The 21,802-nt window shown below is 37.9% G+C and overlaps 1 protein-coding gene across 1 annotated transcript in view; it reads left to right on the top strand.

Moving 5' to 3' along the window:
- LOC121309305 (adenylate cyclase type 2-like) overlaps positions 1-21,802 on the top strand; it is a 122,086-nt gene that overhangs the window by 71,153 nt on the left and 29,131 nt on the right. The window contains exons 5-9 of the mRNA XM_041242182.1: positions 7,746-7,894; positions 13,492-13,603; positions 16,262-16,389; positions 17,309-17,467; positions 18,850-18,982. Coding sequence (XP_041098116.1) covers positions 7,746-7,894; positions 13,492-13,603; positions 16,262-16,389; positions 17,309-17,467; positions 18,850-18,982 — 681 coding nt within the window. The remainder of the gene's footprint in view (positions 1-7,745; positions 7,895-13,491; positions 13,604-16,261; positions 16,390-17,308; positions 17,468-18,849; positions 18,983-21,802) is intronic.

Genomic DNA, 21,802 nt, shown 5'->3' with positions numbered 1-21,802 from the left:
TCCTGACACACACAGTACTACACAGGTTAAACTAATCATCAAAAGAGAAGTTGTAGGCCCAGATATTAGAAAGGTTTGCACACTGCGCAGAGGGTTATACACATCGCAAATGGCCCTTATGCGTGAATACACGAAATGTACCATATTCAAAGCTTCTTTTTGCATGCAACAATCCGTTTTGCATAGCGCAATTTGGCGGGATCCTGCCCTGTTCGAAATTATGCGCCAAGCACAAAACTAGTTTTGCAAGGCACAAAATAACGCTTTTAAAAAGCAAGCCTTAACTCCAGGCACATCACTCCAGCACTCATACCTGTATACCTGTATAATGCAGTAACGCTTTACTTTAATAGACACATACAGCAGTATATGAACCCTAGATTGATCAAGCAACAGTTTGCATCTCCTTACCTTGCATTCACATATCAAAGACACTGCTTATACAGTAGTAAGTTCATGTAGTAAAGGTGCTTATTCCACTGCCCGTTCAGCCCATTTTTTTTAAGTTGAATTAATTGCCCCCCAGGTTTTTCAAGCAAGTGTATCATATTTGTGTGACACCTGTCAAAATTATGGAGACAGAAGTAAACTTACTTCCCAGCAAACAGCACAGCATAGATACATCTGTTTGAATTCTGTATAATTTGTGATGGCCCTTTAAATATTTAGCTTATTACCAGTGCTAATGACTGTGATAATGATAAACATTAGATACAAATGTATGCATGCGCACATATTTCATATACTTGAAGGAACCAAACAGGATAACAGGATCAACCAACAATCATTGGGTACGGTTTTGCAATGTTTAGTTAGGAATTTGTGAAAGGAGGGGGGAAGGGCAGAATGTTCCAGTACACCATTAGGTTGGGTCAGATGTCCGGGGCCATAAAGAGGGTAGAAGGAGAATTGGAATGTATGCTCAACCATGAAATGCTTGCTAGATCATAAAATCTAGTCTGAGATGAACATAACAAAGGCAATGGAGGGGGCAATCAAGCCCTACAGTTGCTATCCATTGGTTAAACTGAGAGAGGGGACAGGTTTAGGGGGTAAGGACAAAGGAATTGTGTGCTGCGTGCCAAATCTTGATAGGAGCAAGGAATTTTGTGTGAAACATATATAACCCATGTACGTGCTTTACCCCAGAGGAATACACTGGTTACTGATAAAGTGACCGTTATTCTCCGAAGCGCTCTGTTGTTTGATGACCACTGCAATAAACCTTTGATGCAACAATCGGTGTGATTGAATGTCTCTGTACATCTCTGCATTTTATTTTGCGACCCTACATACAACATGTAGGGACAACATTATTTGAATTGCTCCAAAGGCCAAATCTGAATGAAAATGGCTAATGTTGTGCATTTCTGCTATACTGTATTGGTATTGAATGAGCAGGTGGTTTTGCAAGGCACAAACACATTTGCGAATTTAGTATAAAAACTGCTATTTTCCAACTTTGCACAACTGTTTTGTGCCGTGTTGGAAAATATACATTTTTGTGCAAAAGCACAAATTTTGCGAGGGAATTGCGCATCGCTTCGAATATCTGGGCCGTAATCTCTTCAAATCATCCATATTTGAAAGAAAACCAAAAATATATGTGGATCAATTGCACCCAGTTGGAATACATTTTACTCACAGCTTTCATGCGATGAAGTGCAAGGTGAATAAGAAACCATTTCATGAGCAAAGCGTTAACTCAAGCACTGATTGCGTAAGACTTGCCTTGATTATAACCCCATGCTATGATTCTATTGATCTTGGCTGTATGATCAAGTTCTGCATAGCAAGTCAGATGAAAGAGGTGCTCCTTGTAATAGGCAAATTCATCATATGTGCACATGCAACTTTCAGTTTAAACCAGAATTTAGTTGAGCATGCAATAGGTTCCTCGTAAATTACAAAACCCAATGACATTCAAAAATGTTCAAAACTATATTTGGATAAAAAAAAAAGTTATAATTCTAATTATTACACATAATAATTTGGACAATCTTATCATTGAAAATTAAATAAGAGCCAATGAATTTAAAGAAAAAAGTATATCTAATAAATTATCCAATGAAAAATGTACATACACGTGCCATTACCGCCCAATTTGTGGCAGTACATAAATATAATTGGAAAATAATAATAACTAAAAAAAAAAAAAACAGCTGGGTAGCTTGCTAATTGAAACTGAATCATGTGGCGGTCAACACTGTCTGTCAAGAAGCCGGCATATTACCAGATTTCCAGAATGGAAAAGCTGGGAGTTTTGGTTTTTCTTCATAGCATAGCAGCTCTGAAGAGGGTAAATAACTGTATACTAATAACCTAATCATAATTTAAAAGTTAAACATCGGGTGTAATTATTGCACATCACAAATTATTGCTGTTGTTTTTGTACAAAAATTGTGTACAGTAGTAATAACAGGGTGGCACAACAATTGTAATTTTTCTGACTTCAATTTTAATCTTTCCTACCAGGACAATAAAAAAAAAAAGAAATCAGGGCTGAAAACTGGGGCAATCCCAGTTTCCCTGGGACCAGGCCCACCGAGAGGGCTTGGGGGCTAGGAGGCGGTTTCCCCTGATCCCTCTGCCCCAAAGGGGGCCCTGGAGAAGGCAAAAAATAAAATAATGCTTGTCAATCAATACCGAACATTTCAACATTTAAAAAAAAGTAACACTGTCAGCCCTGTCCTGCCCAGGACCATTGCATTCGCGCTCACCACCTCATGAAAAGGTTGTTTTTTTTTAGTTTTCAGGGTAAGGTTGTGCTACACTGTACTATACATTGAGCACTGAACCAATGTGCTTCTGTGGTATCCTACACGGCAGTGCAGGCGTGTCAAAATACTACTAATTTATTTTAAATTCAATATTTGAAAAATATAGTGAGAATCATGTGGTGTGTGTTATTACTTCCAACTCTTGCACTACAAATACATTTTACACAAGTGTGGATTTGTTGAATAAGTTGTTTTGTCAGTTTTAATGTTATTTCTGCATTTTATACTGCAGCGAAGCTTGGACCCTGGAAAGAAGGGTGAGCAGTGTGTATTATTTGGACAATATTTGGGTAAAATTGAATTGGACAAGAGATGTTTGTATTTTTGTACATAATTAAAACATTCATGGCATTTTTGCTTTTAAAAGCTTTAACTCCTTAGGGTCTGCCTAATGTAAAATATCCCACCAGTAACCTGGCTCTCTATCTCTTTTTACTCACGCACTATGAGAGACAACCCTGCTTGGAAAGAGGAGAGTCTAAGCTTTCAAAGAGGTCCTACTTGTGTATTTCCAGTAGATGACCATATTAGGAGATAGGGCTAAATGCGAGTGTTTTGGAATGTTGTCATGGTGCTGATAACAGACCTACCTCGGTGCAGTAAACAGACATTTTCACACACAATTTTTACAAAGAGAAATGGCGACATTGAAGGCACATATATATTTGTTTTTCGTGTTTGTAGCTCAGATGCACGAGACAAGCGCTGTTAGGGTTATATAGCCCCGGTAGCCACCTTGCTGGCCACTCAAGCCGTAGTGAACAGCCTCATCTTGTGCCACATGATCAGGGTGACTGGGACAAATAATTTGAGTGGGTTTTCTTTTTTTTCCTTTTGTACATTTTCAATTAATCTTTTTTTTTTTGGTTGCTTTTTGGTCCCTTTTGTATATATCAATCAATCATGTAGTTTTCTATTGCGCCCCATATACGTAATAAAATATTTAAAGGTGCTTCACAAAATCTACTTAAAAACAAGAAGATATCTCATTATAAGCCTGGTCTAACAAAAATGTCTTCAGTCTAATTTTAAAGAAAGGGATTGTGGGAACTATCCTGAAGCCTCTAGGAAGAGAGTTCCAAAGTTTAGGAGCAAGACATCAGAAGGAGTGTGCACCAAAAGTAACTGTCCGAAAAGAAGGTACACAAAGTAAGTAAGCATCAACAGAGCGCAGTGTTCGATTTGGAGTATAATGTTGTATATGTTCAGACAAATAGGAAGGTGCCAGGCCATGCAAACCCTTAAAAGTAAACAGAATTACTGTGTACTGTATTCTGAGTTACAGTGAGTCAATGGAGGCCTAACAGAACTGGGGTTATGTGATGTCACATCCTAGTATGTGTCAAGATTCTAGCCTCTTTGGATGTGTCAAGATTCTAGCCTCTTTGATTCTAGATTCTTTGAATCAATTGAAGCTTGGCTGTAGTAGTTTTTGGAAGCCTGGCAAAAAGAGCATTGCAGTAATCCAACTCTGATGTAACAAAAGCATGGATTAAGGATTCTGCTGCAGGATGGATGAACCGGAGCAATATTTCTAAGATGAAAGAATTCATTTTTACAGACAGATCGAATATGCGCAATTCTGGATCAAAAGTAACACCCAGATTCCTCATCAAGCAACTTAAATCAAGACAACAACTGACCAAAGTCACAATATTGTGACAGCCGGATTTTAAAAATTGTTTCGATCCAACACACATAGACTCCATTTATTAACATTTAATTGTAACCCGTCCAGTTTTGGAGGTCGAACAGACACTCTGAAAGCAGAAATGCATAGTTGAATATCGTCAGCATACATATGAAAACCAACACCCCTATTCTGCATAAATTAACCTAATGGTAACATAGATTAGAAAAAGAATAGGGCCCAAGATAGATCCCTGGGGTACTCCAGATGTCAATTTAGCAATATGGGATGAACAACCCCCAACAGAAATATAATAGCTACGGTCTGTGAGATAGGATATATGGCCATAATTCCCTTATTTATTATCAGATTTGTTTAATTTTGTTTTCCATGTTCCCTACATGTTGTAGTTTAATTGTACACTGTCAGATCTGAGCTGGCCATGCTAAAAGTATTTTAATGCTAAAAGTAGCAGAGGTTGCTGTGCCCTACGTTTAATTTTTTTCCCATTAGCTTTGTGGACACGGAGAGGAGCTTCAGCAAATACAGAACCTGCTGACGGAGAAGAGGGAATCGCTGACACAGGAAAACACGAAATGGCTCACAATTTTGTATCATAATGGGGATGTCTGCCAGAGGTGGACAAAATAAGAACTGTGGACAGTAACCATTCTGAGCAGATAGTACTGCAATGACACTATGTTTACAGACTATGGGCTTTGGCATTCAGCAGTCAAAGTCTCATCCTTTTATTGAGATATTATTAACAATGAAGCCATTCTGTTGTACTGTACCTGGACTGGTCCTGTCTGCCACAAAATAATTCAATACAAAACTAAGAAATGTATGTAATGTTACTTTTATACTGGTGGATTACTGCAGTCTCATGCAGGGATTCGAACCGGATTCTGAATTTTTGGCTCTGTTTCCGAAAGTTCTTAATGGCTGATTTCGTTATGTTCTTGTTCGAACATTATTAAATACAGGTTACATTTTTTTTCTAGCCAAGTATGCTATTGCATTGTGACAAATTATCTGTCTGTATCAATAAATGCACTTAATTCCTGTCTATAGAAACAACAATGCCTACGTTGCGGCCTTTAAAGAACAATGCCTACGTTGCAGCCTTAAAAGAAAATGACAGCTGTCCGCTGATTTTTTTTTTCTTTTCTCTGTTGCAACTTTCTTTTGCCTGAGTTCGAGTTTACAACTTGCTTGTTTTGTAAACACACACTCATAAAACAAATAACTAGGAAGTACAAAAAAAATCAAAAACCTTAAAGCTATATGGCTGTAATCTTAAAAAATTATTTATATATATATATATATATATATATATATATATACACACACACACACACACACACACACACACACATATATATATATATATATATATATATATATATATATATATATATATATATATATATATATATATATATATATATATTACACTAAGAAGCCACATTTTTCTAATAGATAAATAGATAATGCCATCGGCCCCAGTTCTGTTCTGTTGCATTTGAATCACAGACAACTGTGCATGCGTTTATTCATATGTTTATTCATATACATATTCGGTGAGTTATCGGGCTTATCACGAATGCAGGAAAAAAAGCCTTGGGGGAGAAAGTTGGTTAAATTAGGTAAAACAGGAAAAGCAGACGCCCTAATAATCAGTTAATAACTGATTTATTCTGAGTGATCATTTAACGTGGATCCGGAAGATGGAAGCCTGACCTGAATTTAGTCAAATTAAATATAGTGCTATTGCTATCCGAAAAAGCAAGCTAAATGTAATCTTGAATTTCATTGGCTGGCTGTGATGTAATGCTTTGTCGTTGACCGCTGGTGTGTAAGACCATGAGAAAGGCGCTTTTTCAAAAGATTATATGTTTGAAAACAATGGAAAGGAGACAGAACAGGCTGAAAAGGAACGGGGAAAAAACCTGTTATTAACTGATAAACAAAATCTTTAATATCGTTTTCGATCCAGAACGTAATAAATACTTTTTTTGTTGTTTTTTGTTTCTGTTCCTTGAAAAGTGTCGTTTATTTTTTTGTTTCTTTCCTGTTCCCTTTCAAGCCCGAATCTCTAAAAACATGAATAGCTAGCAATCCTTGTAAAGTCCAATACTAAGGGCGGTAAATAGACATCAAGTAAACGTTTTACCCTGAGGGAATGCAAGTCAACCAGCGAAGGACAACCCATTGAGAACTACAAATCGGCAGACGATGCATTACAGTAACCACCTCAGTCAGTACGTTTACAGGACAGCGTTTTCGGAAAACTGAATCAGAAAACTGATTTTCTTAAAACCACTTTTCTTTGTTTACATGATTAACAATAGAAAATCTAATTGGAATTCAACTGTATATATGGATTGAAGTTTTCGGAAAACCCAGGATATTTTCACATGCAAAGTACTGTTGTAACCGAAGTACGATTTGAACAGACCGGACATTTCTGCGACAGAATGGAGACCAATCCAGTAGCTCAAGTGTTTTATCGAAATGTCAGGTCTTCAATTCAAAGAATACTATACCTCTATTCAGATTTTCCACAATGTGCAATGAGCCTTTCCAACAGCTCATCCTTTTCTATGTTACCAGTTTCTTTTGCAGACATTATTTTAAATTACCATGTCATTTTAAAACTGGAAAACGTTTACTGCCTTTGCTTCACTATGGGCTATTAACAAATACATACAGACTTTAAAAAATGTATTACTTTATCCATAACTAGACAGATGCATGTGGATTTACTATAGATTATTATTATTATTTTCTCTGTTTTCTAAAACCACGTGCAGAAGAAAAGGGTCAAAGTGTGCACATGTGCAGTATGCTATTTCAGTAAGTTTTCCGAAAAGTGTATACATGATATACATTTTGTTAGTTTTCAGAATTTAAATGGAAATTTCTAGGTGTTGTTTTCCGAAAATTGACTTTAGGAATATTCCGATACATTTTCCGAAAACTGTGTTTACATAACTTTTGATATCAGAATTAGTTTTCCAAAAAATATCGGAATTCTTATGCTCATGTAAAGGTGTGTCATTCAGAATTCAGAAGAACTATCCATCATTAAATCAAACACACAGGGTTCACCATAAATCATTTTATATAAGATATGTTTCTAGGTGATGTAGCAAGTCATGTAGCACCAGATCACCCAGTATGGCCTCTTAGACAGACATTAATAGATAAGCTTTCCTGGGCACGTGTGTTTCACATTATTACGATGGGACATGGTAAAAGAGGGACAATACTCTTAGGGTTTGTTTTTGTTCTGTTCTTCTCAAATTTGTTTTCTGATTTTTTTGTTACAGGAACGTCTGCTATTGTCTTTGCTTCCTGCTCACATTGCCAGAGTAATGAAGGCTGAAATCATTCAGAGGCTACAGGGGCCAAACTCTGGCCAGATGGAAAACACCAACAACTTTCACAATTTGTATGTGCAAAGGCACACAAATGTCAGGTAGGCAGATCACCTTTCCATTTTTGGATATCATCGCTAATATAAATCACACAACTACAAATAAATGTATTTTTATTTTAAGTATTTTAGAAACCAATAATTCATGAATAAACAATCCCCCAACCCACCTGCCCCCTATGAATTATTGAAGATGGTACCAGTCAAACTGCTGTTTTGGCTGCACACATTTTGAATGATTGCTGTTTTGGACACACGCAGTATGAATGTGTGTAGCAAGAGGTTGTATGTGTGAGCTTAACAGGAACAAAGACCCAAACCGGCAGACACAGCCACTTTTTATTCCCTCGGTCCTGCCCCTTATATGCAAATATAACATTCTACTGTCCCTACCCTTGACACACCCAATCAGAACACATATTTTGACAGCCCAGCAAGCCAAAGCGACAGCACCACACAGTGAACATTATATTGCCCAAACATTAGCTCTTTTTCTCCCCGTAAAGCTACTGAACATCCCATAAGGCCGTTCAGGTTGCCACCGCACTTGGCACTGGCAGTCCTGGTTTTTGGATAGCGAGCAATGCAACATTCCTGATTGGCGTGAATTAAACCCAATAGCTCCCCCCGAGTGGCAATACGCTCTGGACCGGCAAGGTTGGGGAAATAAGCAAACCAGTTGGGCAGCGGTTCCAGCACCCAGCTTGGCTCGGTAGCATAGGACACACAGTCCCGGTACCTGGTAGGCTTCCAGGCCGTTCCATCCTCGATCCTTCAGTTTGACTGAAAAGAGGTGCTAAAACTCTTGGAGTAGCACACGGAGTTGGCCGCTCTTCTGTTCATCCAACCCCTCACTGATGTGCTGGTGCTCGCTCTCCACCGCCTCGCTGAGGGTAGCTCCCATTCTCACCAGGCGTGGAACTGCTGCCACTGTCCTCATTTCCCTCATGTGCCTCATTCCCTGTCTGCAGCCATTTGTAGGAGCCCTTAACAGGGCTGGTACTTGCCGTGGTTCCAGCAGGGATTTTTGTGCTTGGTGCGGTGACTGGCACATCTAGGATTAGCGGCAGTCCCACTCCAAACTTCCCCATTCATCTTTCCAGGTCCAGCTGTCCTCTTGCCTGCTGCAGCAAATCAAGCCTGATTATGCATTGGTCTTGAATGTCTGCAATCCAGATATTGTGATCAAAAGCAGTCTCACCCAGGTGCAGCTGCAGTAGCCCTCTCCTTCGCATCTGTGACAGCGGCCCAGTCACCGTCCGCAGTTGAACCGCAGTGGGTTCCATCTTGGTCAGACTGGTCTCGCTGGCCTGATGGAAGATGTCTGGCCGGACAAGGGTGACGATGGACCCAGTGTCAATCAGCGCAGTGCCAATAAAGCCCTCCTATTGGCAGTTTAAGTGGAGGTGTGCCCTGATACTGGTTCTGTTGATGATGGCTGTTGCGGTGTTTGCTGCATTCAGATTGGGGTTGGAAGAGTGGGCCGATGTTTCCCTGTTACATTGGTCCGTGCCCGTTTCCCGCCGGTGGCTGGTTGGGTCTGAGTCACAGCTTAGCACAGATGTGGCCGGGTTGACCGCATCCCCAGCAGAGGTGGTGGGTGTTTGATGGGGATGGGGCCAACCTCCACAACATGGTCTGTGGACAGCCCCAATCTCCTGCAGCATCTCAGACAGTTATGTGGTGCCCTGTTTGGCTTCACCTCCCACTTGTTGGACTCCCTACACTGCATGCCACTGAGTGGAGCTGCTGTCTTCCAGGGTCACATTCTCCCACTCAGGGGCACATCGAAGAGCAGATTGCAAGGACTTGGATTTTGCAAGGCGCAAGTACTTGCGGAGATCACCCGGTCCCATGACTTCAACAAACTGGAGACATGGCTTGCTCCTCCTGTTCGCGGGCTGTAGCATCAGCATAAGCTTGCCGGGCTTCCCTCTCCAGGTCCGTCACCAGCCAGGCATTGCTCCCTCCCATTGCCCGCTCTCACCTTCAGAATCTGGCTCGCAGCAGCTCTGGTTCTCCAGTACTGCTGAACCAGTGTTGGAGGATGGCAGCCAAGATGCAGTAACTGCCCACCTCCTCTTCGGCAAGGTACAGCAGCACCATCTGCGCATCACCTTTCAGTGCTGCTGTCAGCTGCTGGGCCTTGTCTTCTTCACTCCAGCTGTACTGTCTGCCCAGCACCACCAGTTGAGCATGAAAAGCCTCCCAGCTAATGGTGCCATTAAAACTGGGCAGCTTCATTGTCCTCTGTCCCGTCACGACAACGCCACTGTCGGGTTGGATTGTCCCTCACTGTTCTGGTCCTCCGGCGCAGCACTCTTTGGAACCCAGCTGGGAGCCGTGCACTCTGCCACCAGTAGGTGCCATTCTCTGGCACTGTCCAAGACTCAGTTCTCTTCCGTCTCTTGACGGCTCTTGTTTCATGCTGCCTGGATCAATCTGCATCCCACTCCTAACTCCAATGTAGAGTGTCGGCAAGGCAGAAGGAAAACAGCGGAGACACTCTTTGGGAATTGACGGTCTTTTTATTTAGCTCTTTTATTTAGCTCTTTTATTAGCTCTCATTTCAGTTGCACCACACGTACTTAAGACAATATGTTGTTAGTTTATCACTAAGAGTGGTTGATACTAAGTCGATGATGTCATCACTGCTCGGTAGCCAATTAGAAATAACGATATTTCAGTGGGCTTGGTCAGTGATACAGATGGAAACTCCCACTGAAGCAACATATATGGACAGGACCTTTAAACTAAAAATAAACAAAGGGTAGGGCCAATAGCAACAGGATGACCTTTTAGGGGTGACGTCAGACCAGAAATGCAGACTCCAAACAATTAGGAATGCGGTGAATCTGTGGCGTTACGGCGTCCAGAGTTTTATTGCAAATAATAAACAAAAAGGTTTAAACAAAACACACAAAACAGGCCAAAATAAAAAGGTAAACAAAATGGACAACATTAAACAAGACAGTGGACGAACAGTCAAACAAGTAGCGTGCTGGCACTTCCAGCCTGCTGTAGCAATAATTATTTCAAAACCCAAAAAAGTTCTCCCCCCCCACCCCGAGTCAGTGAAAACATGCAGCTGTACCGAGACTCGATTGCTAATCAATCATTCAATTGGAATCTCGGTATAACTGCATGTGAATTAATTAAGTGTAATTCCCCATGCTCACATATTACATTTTACCTGCATGTGAAGTGTTGTGCATTCCTCGTGCCTAAATACAATATACATTTTAAACACTTGTGCTTATAACCCATATTTATATCCTGTGTATTTTATACATAAACACCAACATTAACACACTACATACAACATACAACATAAAAGACTTTTAAACATAAAGGGGCGGGACACTCCGCCACAAAGGGTGTTGTGTTAGTTTGTCTGTTACTTTATTATTATAGTTTATTAATATACACTTGTCTATTTCTTTTCTCTTACTTATTCTGTTCATTTCATATGTTGATGCACGTGCGTCATGACGAGTAATACATATTGATGTATTCATTGTGTCTGTTGGTCAAGCTAGCCGACTCAGAGAACACTTTGGCAAAGAGAATACTTCACTTGCTTCCCGAGGGGTGTTTTCTTAGCCAGAGACTAACTGTACAAGCAAAACAATTCATAAATTAAATTAAGACAGTGGTAATTAGTAATATAGCATTTACTGTAAGAATATAACAGTATATCAATGTTAATTTGTTATGAAAGGTAAGCTTAAAGTACACATAATGCATCCAAAATACAGAAATCATAATACTTTAAACCACCTTTTAACGTTTAAAGTATAATCTGTTTTTCTTCAATTTTAATAAAGCTACATATTTTACGTTACTTTTGTGTTTCCTTTAAAAGTTTTTTTTTTTTTTTTTTTTTAAAACCAAGCATAAATCAATCAACCATGACAAATATGTTGACTTTCTATGAACAGCCTTCTTGTGTGTCCTGGAGTACTGTAATTTACATACTGGAGTTTGTGTATGTTCGAATATGAAGTCTGTGAGGAAAACATTGATTGGCTGTGCTAACAGTCACTTCGGGTTCACATTTTAGGGTACCTCTACTTTTTGTCCCATAATTTGAGCACTGAGTAGCAGCTTGCTTCCATTTGCATGTCTCAGATTTGCAAATATTGACTCAAACAGCAGCAGAGTTTTTATTGTTTATAGAGCATAGCTGATCAATTCCATCCAACAGTGATATGCTTATGTCTAATAGACAATAATGCACCCTTTCACAGTGCCCACATTATGTGTAAATGGTTTGTGGAGCATGACAGAGGCTTCAGGCTCTTTCCATGGTCACCATAAGCCCCAGCTATACCATGCTGTCCATATCACAGCAATTTTTCAACATATTCCCAATAGTTTCTTATTTTATTTATACAGTAGGTAAATAGACTTGTACATTACTTCTTTTCAGGAGAAATCGTTTTTTTTTTTTCCTTAAACTTTGCAATGTATTCAGTTCATGCTCTCTCCTGCAACAATACTGGTGCTGTGATTGAAATGAGTGTTGTATTGTGGGAACAGAAAAGCAGCCTTGTTACACAGGGGAGAGTGATCTGGATACACTGCGATTCTTAGAAGATCTTTTTTTTTTTCTCCTGGCGAACGATACATGTTCAGAAAAATGTTCTCCAGTTTATTTATGAGCCATTATGTGTAATTAAAAACTTCACAAGAGGCAGCACTATGTTTAAAAATATAGCACTGCAATACAAACAACATGGGACACAGCAAAGGTAATGTAATTTGTTCCCTGTAAACTTTGAAGGGTATTCTGTAACACTTTAATAATATAGGCAGTGACGAACACATTTCCTCCAATTGCATTTATAAATCTTTTTTTTTTTTTTTTTTAAGTAAAGTGGGTGAGAGGCATATTTTTAAACTAATTAGTATCACATTATTTAAAAACCTTGATAAATATGATATTCTCTGTAATTTATTGTTTTTAAACTATCTTGCACTAGTGGAGTTTTAAGTGCTGTTGCTTATATAAGCCCACATTAGATAACCAGAACAACCGCCAAATGTTGTGTCTAGAAACTCTCTAAGTGCCTTTTCTTTGTTCAGACTGGTTTAGCTTTGTTGAAGAACAAAAGTAATTTTTGGTGCTTTGACAGAAAGTATGCATTTGGATTATGAGGAAGGTCAGACATACAGATCAGAACAGCTTACATCAGAAGTGGATGACCCTTCCCTTTGTAGAGCTGCAAAGGTGACCTGTCACAATGCTGAAAAAACCAGACAGCCTGTGACTGCAGAATTGACTTGGCATTGGGTTGAAAGGTCTATATTATTACTCAATGTGTATTTTTCCTTCTTTGGTTAAAGCTATTCATTTCAGTTTCTAGTTTCTGGCCAACCCCTGTCAACAGCAAAGAACAAAAAACAACAAAGTTATAGTAGGAGATAAAGAAGCTGCTTTTCTGCTCTACTTTATATGTTGGCTTGTTCATTTTCAATGTGTATTTTTCAGGTTCTCTTAAAATACTTTTTAAAGGACAGCACTTTATTTTTAGGTCAGGTTCGTCAAAAATATGTGCATAGCTGTGTAAACTTCAAAATATGTTTCTTTTTGATAATTTTTTTTTTTTTTTTTAATGGGATTTTGCTCTCTTTAGTATTTTATATGCTGATATTGTGGGATTTACACGCCTGGCCAGTGACTGCTCACCAGGAGAGTTGGTCCACATGCTAAATGAGCTCTTTGGCAAGTTTGATCAAATTGCTAAGGTAAGCACACATAAGCAAAAGAATAAATGTGTATCTTCAATTTAAGCAAATTAATGCTTTTTTGTTATTGTTATTGTTTTATGTTATCTAGTTAATGTTTGTTGTCTTGTTGGTAACAGATGGTGCAATGGGAACCTGGAGTCTTACAGCTTAACATATTTTCCATAGGGTAAAAGCACTGATATATATTTGTGTTGGCATTGCCTTACAACTACAGCTATGGCCAAAAGTTTTGAATCATCCTATAGAATGAACTAATTTTGCTTCATAAAGTTGAATGAAACCTGCTGAATAATGTTATGTTAACTAACATATTGATTACATACCATTATGTAGTTATCCATATCCTTACTGAAAAACTGAAAAATTGAAAAATGTAACATGAAATACTGTACAACTATTAAGGCTTCCGGTAGACTTTTGCAATATCATTTTGTAGTTTCTTTGATTACATGTTTGTGTGTATATATATATATATAGATATATATATATATATATATATATATATATATATATATATATATATATATATATATATAATGTTCATGAGTCTACATCACTTTATATAAAGAGTTACTAAGAGTTAGTTTTGAAATGAAAACTGGTAATCAACTCTTTGTTGTTTCCCAGAAAAACTTTAGTAAAAAACAGTAACTTTTTTTTCCATTGAGGCCAAGTTTCTCCTTCAGTCAATTAGTTTCCCAAGAAAAGCTCACTTTCTGAATAGCAAAACAAAAAGTAGATCTAACAAGCTTTTCTTATTCTTTCTTCCGACTCAAGCATTTCCTTTTCCTGTTGGCAGACCTTTTCCTGGAAAAGGGTACTGAAATTGCTGTTTCCTTTCAAGTACGAAATGTAACCATTACCAAACGGGAATTTACCTCCTAAATACATGAATCCAGAATAGTGTATACCAAACCTGCTCACCAAGCTTGTGATGTAGTCATTACCTGCCCCCAGGGCACAAAAGGACTGCGCTCACAGATCTCACAGATCTCTGACCTGATTGGAGAGCATTGTTCAGATAAGTACATCGTTGACTCTATCGGTATATATTTCGCATTTATTTTGATGCCGTTTTGTTGACAGTTTTTAGCATCACCATTATAACTGCTGTTAGTCCATTCTAACAAGTAGGCTTGTACGTTGCACATTTTCAGAGAGATATGCTGATGGTGATAAGTATTAAAATAGTAGGCTACAGCAGTTATTTCGTAAATCAACATAATTTTGGAAATTACATTAGCACGATTATTTAATAACAAAATAGGCATAACAACTGCTTGAAATTGCCAAAATCAATGCTACATACCGGTTTGTTCATTAACATTAGAGTTCTCTTTCAAGTAGGGAATATTAACTATTACAAAATGGGCGTTTCTCTTTAAGACACTCGAACTGAAAACTGTGGCTCTGCCCCGCAGCCATAAAACAGCAGCGACCCCTACAATCAATGCCTTTTTATTTTTTCAGCTGTGATGATTACCCCTTGAGACAGAGCTTTCTCCTGAGTATGTGTATATATATATATATACACACACACACACACACACACACACACTGAACAAAAATATAAACACAACATGCAACAATTTCAAAGATTTTACTGAGTTACAGTTCATATAAGGAAATCAGTCAATTGAAATAAATTCATTAGGTCCTAATCAGAAAACCAGTAAGTATCTGGTGTGACCACCATTTGCCTCATGCAGCGCGACACATTTCCTTCGCATAGAGTTGATCAGGTTGTTGATTGTGGCCTGTGGAATGTTGTCCCACTCCTCTTCAATGGCTTTGCGAAGTTACTGGATATTGGCGGGAACTGGAAAACGATGTCGTACACGTCGATCCAGAGCATCCCAAACATGCTCAATGGGTGACATGTCTGGTGAGTATGCAGGCCATGGAAGAACTGGGACATTTTCAGCTTCCAGGAATTGTGTACAGATCCTTGCGACATGGGGCCGTGCATTATCATGCTGAAACATGAGGTGATGGCGGCGGATGAATGGCACGACAATGGGCCTCAGGATCTCATCACGGTATCTCTGTGCATTCAAATTGCCATCGATAAAATGCAATTATGTTCGTTGTCCGTAGTGTATGCCTGCCCATACCATAACCTCACCGCCACCATGGGGTACTTGGTGAACAGCTTTGTTATACAATATTCAGGATTCGGGTCTTTAGAAGGTAAATACCCATTTGGTAATGGTTACATTTCTATTTCAGGGAACCAGGGTTATGATAATAACCTAACGTTTGTCTTTTTTTCTCTATAATGTTGTTTTTTTCCCTTTTTGTTTACTTTTCTTCAGTTTCAATGCTTTCATTATATTGGGCTCCTCCGTAACCTTAGTTTTTGCATCTATTAACTTGGAAATGTTGCATCTGTGAATGCAACCATCTCCCCAATCTACCAAACAGCACCTTTCTGTACAATCTATTTGACATTTTGATGTTCTCCTAAGAGATATCTGAACAACACAATCAACACAAATTTGATGATTACAAGTTTTGGGTACATTAAGTAAAGAGACTTTTTACTGTATTTATATTCTCTTTTTGATTTTGCTCTTATTTACTACTGACAATATTCAACTTTACAGGTTATTTATCTGCAAAATGCATATGAATTTTGCTCTTTGTTTTTTGTAGGAAAATGAATGTATGAGGATTAAAATTCTTGGAGACTGTTACTACTGTGTGTCAGGCCTACCAGAATTTCTGCCAAATCATGCTAAAAACTGTGTGAAAATGGGACTGGACATGTGTGAAGCCATAAAGTGAGTGGAAAACTAATCTTTAATGGTTTTAGTTTTTTTTTTTTTTTTTACAATTCCTCCAAACCAAACTATATAACTGATCATGGAATAATAGTCTGCAATATTTTATAACATATGGTGGTTGTCGCTATAAATCTTGATGTAATTGTGTGTGTATAAACTTATAATAATAATAATAATAATAATAATAATAATAATAATAATAATAATAATAATAATAATAATAATAATAAATATTAGTAGATATGTTAGTACTTGCAGGCTTTGTATAATTTATGTTGAACTTCATGTTGCAATATAAAATATGCTTGTCATTCTGCACAATACAATCAGTACTTGTAAAATCATAATTATTGTATCTCTGAAGCAGACTTGGAAAGCTGTGACAGTCATGTCTTCAAAAACAAATTATTCCTTTTCTTTTTAAAATAGTGTGATGGTTTTATTTTAAAAATTAAGTTGTGAAGAGGGCTAAAAATGGCTGGAGTGGCTTCATTTATAACAATGGTAACATTAAACAAGTTTAGCCAATACTTAAGTAAGTGGTTGATGCAAAGCATTCCCTTTCAGCCCCATTTCAACCCCTTACTTTGCTGTGTTGTATATATTCCACCAATATATGTTTGGCATTTTATTTACATAGCCTGATTCCGCTTGTTAGTAAAACTTGACAACTCACGATGAGCACACAGTGCAAGTTGAGAAAAGTTTTGAGTTGATCATTTATTTTATTCCAAAGCTGTTTATGAGCAGTAGTGTGTAAATTAAAAAAATGGAACAAGCAATGGTTGTTAAGCAGATTTCAGAGATGATGATACTGGCTCAAGGGCTTTCAAAGCTCTTTCAAAGGAAAAAATGTTAATTTCATCCACAGTCTATTAACATGTAATGGTTAAGTCTGTTCTCTTTTTTACACTAGGAAGGTGAGAGATGCTACAGGAGTTGATATAAATATGCGTGTAGGGGTGCATTCTGGGAATGTTCTCTGTGGAGTCATTGGGCTGCAGAAGTGGCAGTATGATGTTTGGTCACATGATGTTACTTTAGCCAATCACATGGAAGCTGGTGGAGTTCCTGGGTAAGTATGCTATGGTGCAGGACAATGAGGTCTATTTTGAATGCAATTGATAAAAATAATAATAATAATAAAAAAGAAAACCTTACTAGGGTAAATAAGAATTCAATGGACAGACTTAAGTCTTCAATTAGAGCAAATACAATATAAAATTAGGTGATAAATTCTTTAATACAGATAGATGAACAACACACACTTAGCAAGCTTTTGCTCCTAGTTTTTGTCTGTTACATTAATCTCTCAGAAATTACAATATTTTTAATTGGAGCTGTTTTAATGAAAACTGTGTTAATACATGTTAATGTGACCACCTCCCCCTTTTATTCATGTGCTATTCAATTTTAGCAAATGGTACCATGTAATTTGAACTTACATGTATATTGCTGATAAGTTTTTACTATACAGTACTACAGTACAGAATACAACAGTTCACTGTTTGCCCTTCATTGATAAAATATATTTCGTCTAAAATGAGCTCATTAATGTTAGAAAATAATTACAGATGGATTTAAAGATTATGCTGCTGGCCTACACTCTGCTATTGATATTCCCCACTATGCTGTGGAGTGTTTCACATCAGCCAGCATGCCAAAGCCTTTTTGATGGGAAAGGATGCAGCAATCAGTACTTGCAAATTGATACTGTTAGTGAAGCAGCAGGACTTCTTAATTCTAAAAAAGCAGACTGAATTTCACATGAATATGTATTATATGGTCTAGCGCTTGTGAGAAGGAAACAACAATTGTATCACTGTCAATGTTTTCCTTGCGCCCCTATCTCACTACAAAATATCAAATTTCTTTAACACCCTTTTAATCTTTCATTTGTTTGTGCAATAGCCTTTTATATGTGTACTTTTGAATGCACAATGATTGCACTTGCTCAATCTGCTTTATACACTGTTCAGCCTTTATAACGCTGTAGTTGTATGTCATAGTAACGACACTGTGCCATTTGCGTTCTGGTTAATAATGAGAATGAAAGTGTGGTAGGGCTCATGGGAGCCATTCCATCTGATGAACTGTTCCGCAGTATAAAGAGGGGAGCAGTGCATGGGCTAGTGACAGTGACCAGATAGGGAAGAACTCTACAAAACACACCCCTTCTGTCCACTTTGAACTTAATCTTGAGAGCCATGATGTAGCCATGTGTACGGGCTTTGCTGCTTCCTTGATAGGAGCTGTTCATCCAAGCTCATGCAGTACTAAAGTTGCTTCAGTTGCAGTTCATCAAATACTGTGGGCAAAGTTGAAAAGCACTTTGCAAGTGTATAATGCAGTGACAATGTAAGCTATCCCCAATATATTCCCTTATTCAGATCTGATCACACTGTGCCAAACACCCCACTGGAGGTGTTTTTTTTGTATTACTTTTCTCATTTACAGGCGAGTTCACATTACATCTGTCACATTGGAGCACTTGGATGGAGCCTACAAAGTGGAAGAAGGGGACGGGCAAGTCAGAGATCCCTATCTAAACGAGCATGGTGTTATAACCTACCTTGTCATCAATCCCAAAGTAAGAATATAACATAATAAAACAGAATGCCATTTTTTTTTTTTTTTTTTTTTATAACACTCTCATCACTTGTTGTGTAAAACCCAGTTACATTTATATTGTTTCTTTCATGGGAACACATTTCAAAGCAGAGAGAGGTATTGTGTCTTTTTGGCTGTTTTTCTAAAGCTAAAAGAAGTACTCGGGACTAGGAAAGGAAATATGTTGCAAATCCTTCTAAATGCATTATTATTATTTATTTTATTTAGATTCTTATCCGGATTAGTCTACGGGAATAGATCCCACTGCATCTCAATTCATGCTATTTATCTATTCTTTCTAAAGTTTATTTTGGTTAATGTTTTTTACACTTATGCCAATGGAAACTATCATTTTAGTTCATGTTCTAACGTTGTCCCTCGTGAGGGGAACACGGAAAAATAAATTTTTATACATACATAATAAACAACAATAATTATTATTTATTATTATTATTATTATTATTATTATTATTTATTATCATTATTATTATTGTTGTTGTATATGTGTGTGAGAACAGACAAAAGCCGTCCGACATTGTTTATTGTTTGAGACTGGCGAAGAGCCCGTGGGAATGTGGCTGGAGCTTTAATAAGGTAATTGTTTAATGGGTTAATAAGGCTCCAGCCACAGTATAAAAGACCCACTCCGGTCCAGACAAACGGAGAGCTTGGAAGGGTGTTAGAAGAATTAAGGAGAATAAGAGCGAGTGCTACCAGCCAGCGAACAAGGTATTCGTGTGCTTAAAAGAAGTAGAATTGTTAGTGTTTGTTTTACTTTGGCCAGAGTGCCCTTTATTTTTGTGTTTTGTATAAACTGCTTGTTGATTTTTGTTTATTAATTATTAAATCCGAGCGTAGCAGCACCATTTTGACCATACAACCTGTGTTTATGTTTCATTTCCTGGTCTAATGTCACCACCCACACGCCACACAAAGCCATCTGTGAAGAAGATACAGAAAATATAATTTAATTGAGGGCAGTAGTAGAATACAGCAAAGTGTGGAACAGTTAAGTGCATATACAAGCTGATATAAGTACTGATATAACTGGGTACCATATAGTCCAGTATAGTTGTGAGATTTACAGATGCTGTCTGAACAGGTGTGTTTTGAGGGGGCACTGGAAGGAGACTGAGCAGTCCTGATATCCTTTGCTGAGGAGCAAGGGTGGAGAAGGAGTGGGCTCTGGAAGTGGAGGGGGGGGGGGGGTACAACTAATCTGCCAGTGGCAGAGGAGCGGAGGGTGCGAAAGGGGGTATAGGGAGAAATAATATTCTGGAGGGAGCAGAAAGGTCAAGGAGAACCAGGCAAGAGCAATGTCAGAGAGTCCCAGGTTAGCAAGGGAGGACAAGAGAATAGACTGGTCGACTGTGTCAAAGGCAGCAGAGGTCGAGCAGAATTAGAACAGAGGAGAGGGCTAAGGAGGGAGGAGAAGGTAGAGAAGAGTATACATGGATTGTTGGTAGAAGATAAACGACAGAAATTGATTAATGTATTGAACACACTTAGGCAATGTCATCTTGCTACATAACTAGCTAACTGAAATGCATTGATAGAAAAAAATGAAATTACAGCAGAAGAGATTATTAACAAATGTATAAAACTCCAAGGGAAGACTAAAATTAAAATAAACACAGGTTTAATTGCTATCTTAGAAAGCTTCTTATGCTTCAGTATGTTACGTTTTATTATGCTGTCATGTTGTCTCATCTGTTTTTAAATTTCACTGTGTATTCCCATTACATTTTTTTCTCAGCTATTAATAAAGCAACTCATAACTGAATTTCAGAAGATAATTAAAGTAATAAATCAAGTTACAGCACAAAAACCTGTCAATTAGCAGCCTTTTCAGAGTTTATGTTCATGGTTAACAAACCAGAGGACAGAGGTGATTGAGTAGTGATAATGGCACACAGTCCCGGTAGAATACTAAAGTAAAATATTAAAATGTGCCAAATCAGAGACAAAAACTAATTATATTTTTATAGCACCTGTCATCAGAGGTGATCTTTGAGCTCTATGTACTAATATTACTTACGTGTTCATAAATACTGTGAATTTGTAGAGTGCGATGTACTAAACAGCTCTTTTTCGTGAACAACTATGGCTTCTGCAGATTCCGGCCTTGGTACAACAATGGCACCGGCCAAAAAGAAAAGGAAAACAAATTTCTACAAAGATGAAATTGACCTGATAGTTAAAGAAATGGAAAAAAAAATGTCAGGAAATATTATTTAACACTTTGCAGGGCCTAAAAACATTAAGAAACAAAACACTGAAATAAATAACTAACAAAATTAATTCACTGGGACCAGTACTATTAAGACTGAAGTAACCACCCCCCACCCCCAAATAAAAGAAAACATAAAAACGCAGAGCGCTGCTGCAGCACAACGAAAACCTTTTGAAAATAAATAAATCAGCAGCATATTTTTGGTTTCTTTTATATTTTAAGGGGCTTTATTTTAAAGTAACTAAAAGTCCGGAAACGTTTAAACAGGAAGTTTCACATACGAGCAGCTGGTTGAATCTATGCCAGTGATAGGCATGCGTAAAATAACAGGCGCAAGCTATAAGAAAATCAGGCGTAAATCAGGAAAGAATTTATTTACATACAAAAGTAGTTTGAAATGAACAGTTGTGACTAAACTACCACAGCAGGGATGAAACTAAGTTACAGGAGTGGAAATTAGTTTACTACATCGCGGCTGGGTCTACGAAGTCACAAAAACCTGCGAAAAGTCAAGATATGAAAGAAAAAACAATAATACATAGAGCCCTTAAGGGGCAGTAAATGAAA

The sequence above is a fragment of the Polyodon spathula genome, chromosome 3 (assembly GCF_017654505.1).
Source record: "Polyodon spathula isolate WHYD16114869_AA chromosome 3, ASM1765450v1, whole genome shotgun sequence".
NCBI classification, from domain to species: Eukaryota; Metazoa; Chordata; class Actinopteri; order Acipenseriformes; family Polyodontidae; genus Polyodon; species Polyodon spathula.
The sequence above is the reverse complement of the archived record's forward strand: the minus strand, read 5'-3'. Positions and strand labels throughout refer to the sequence as shown.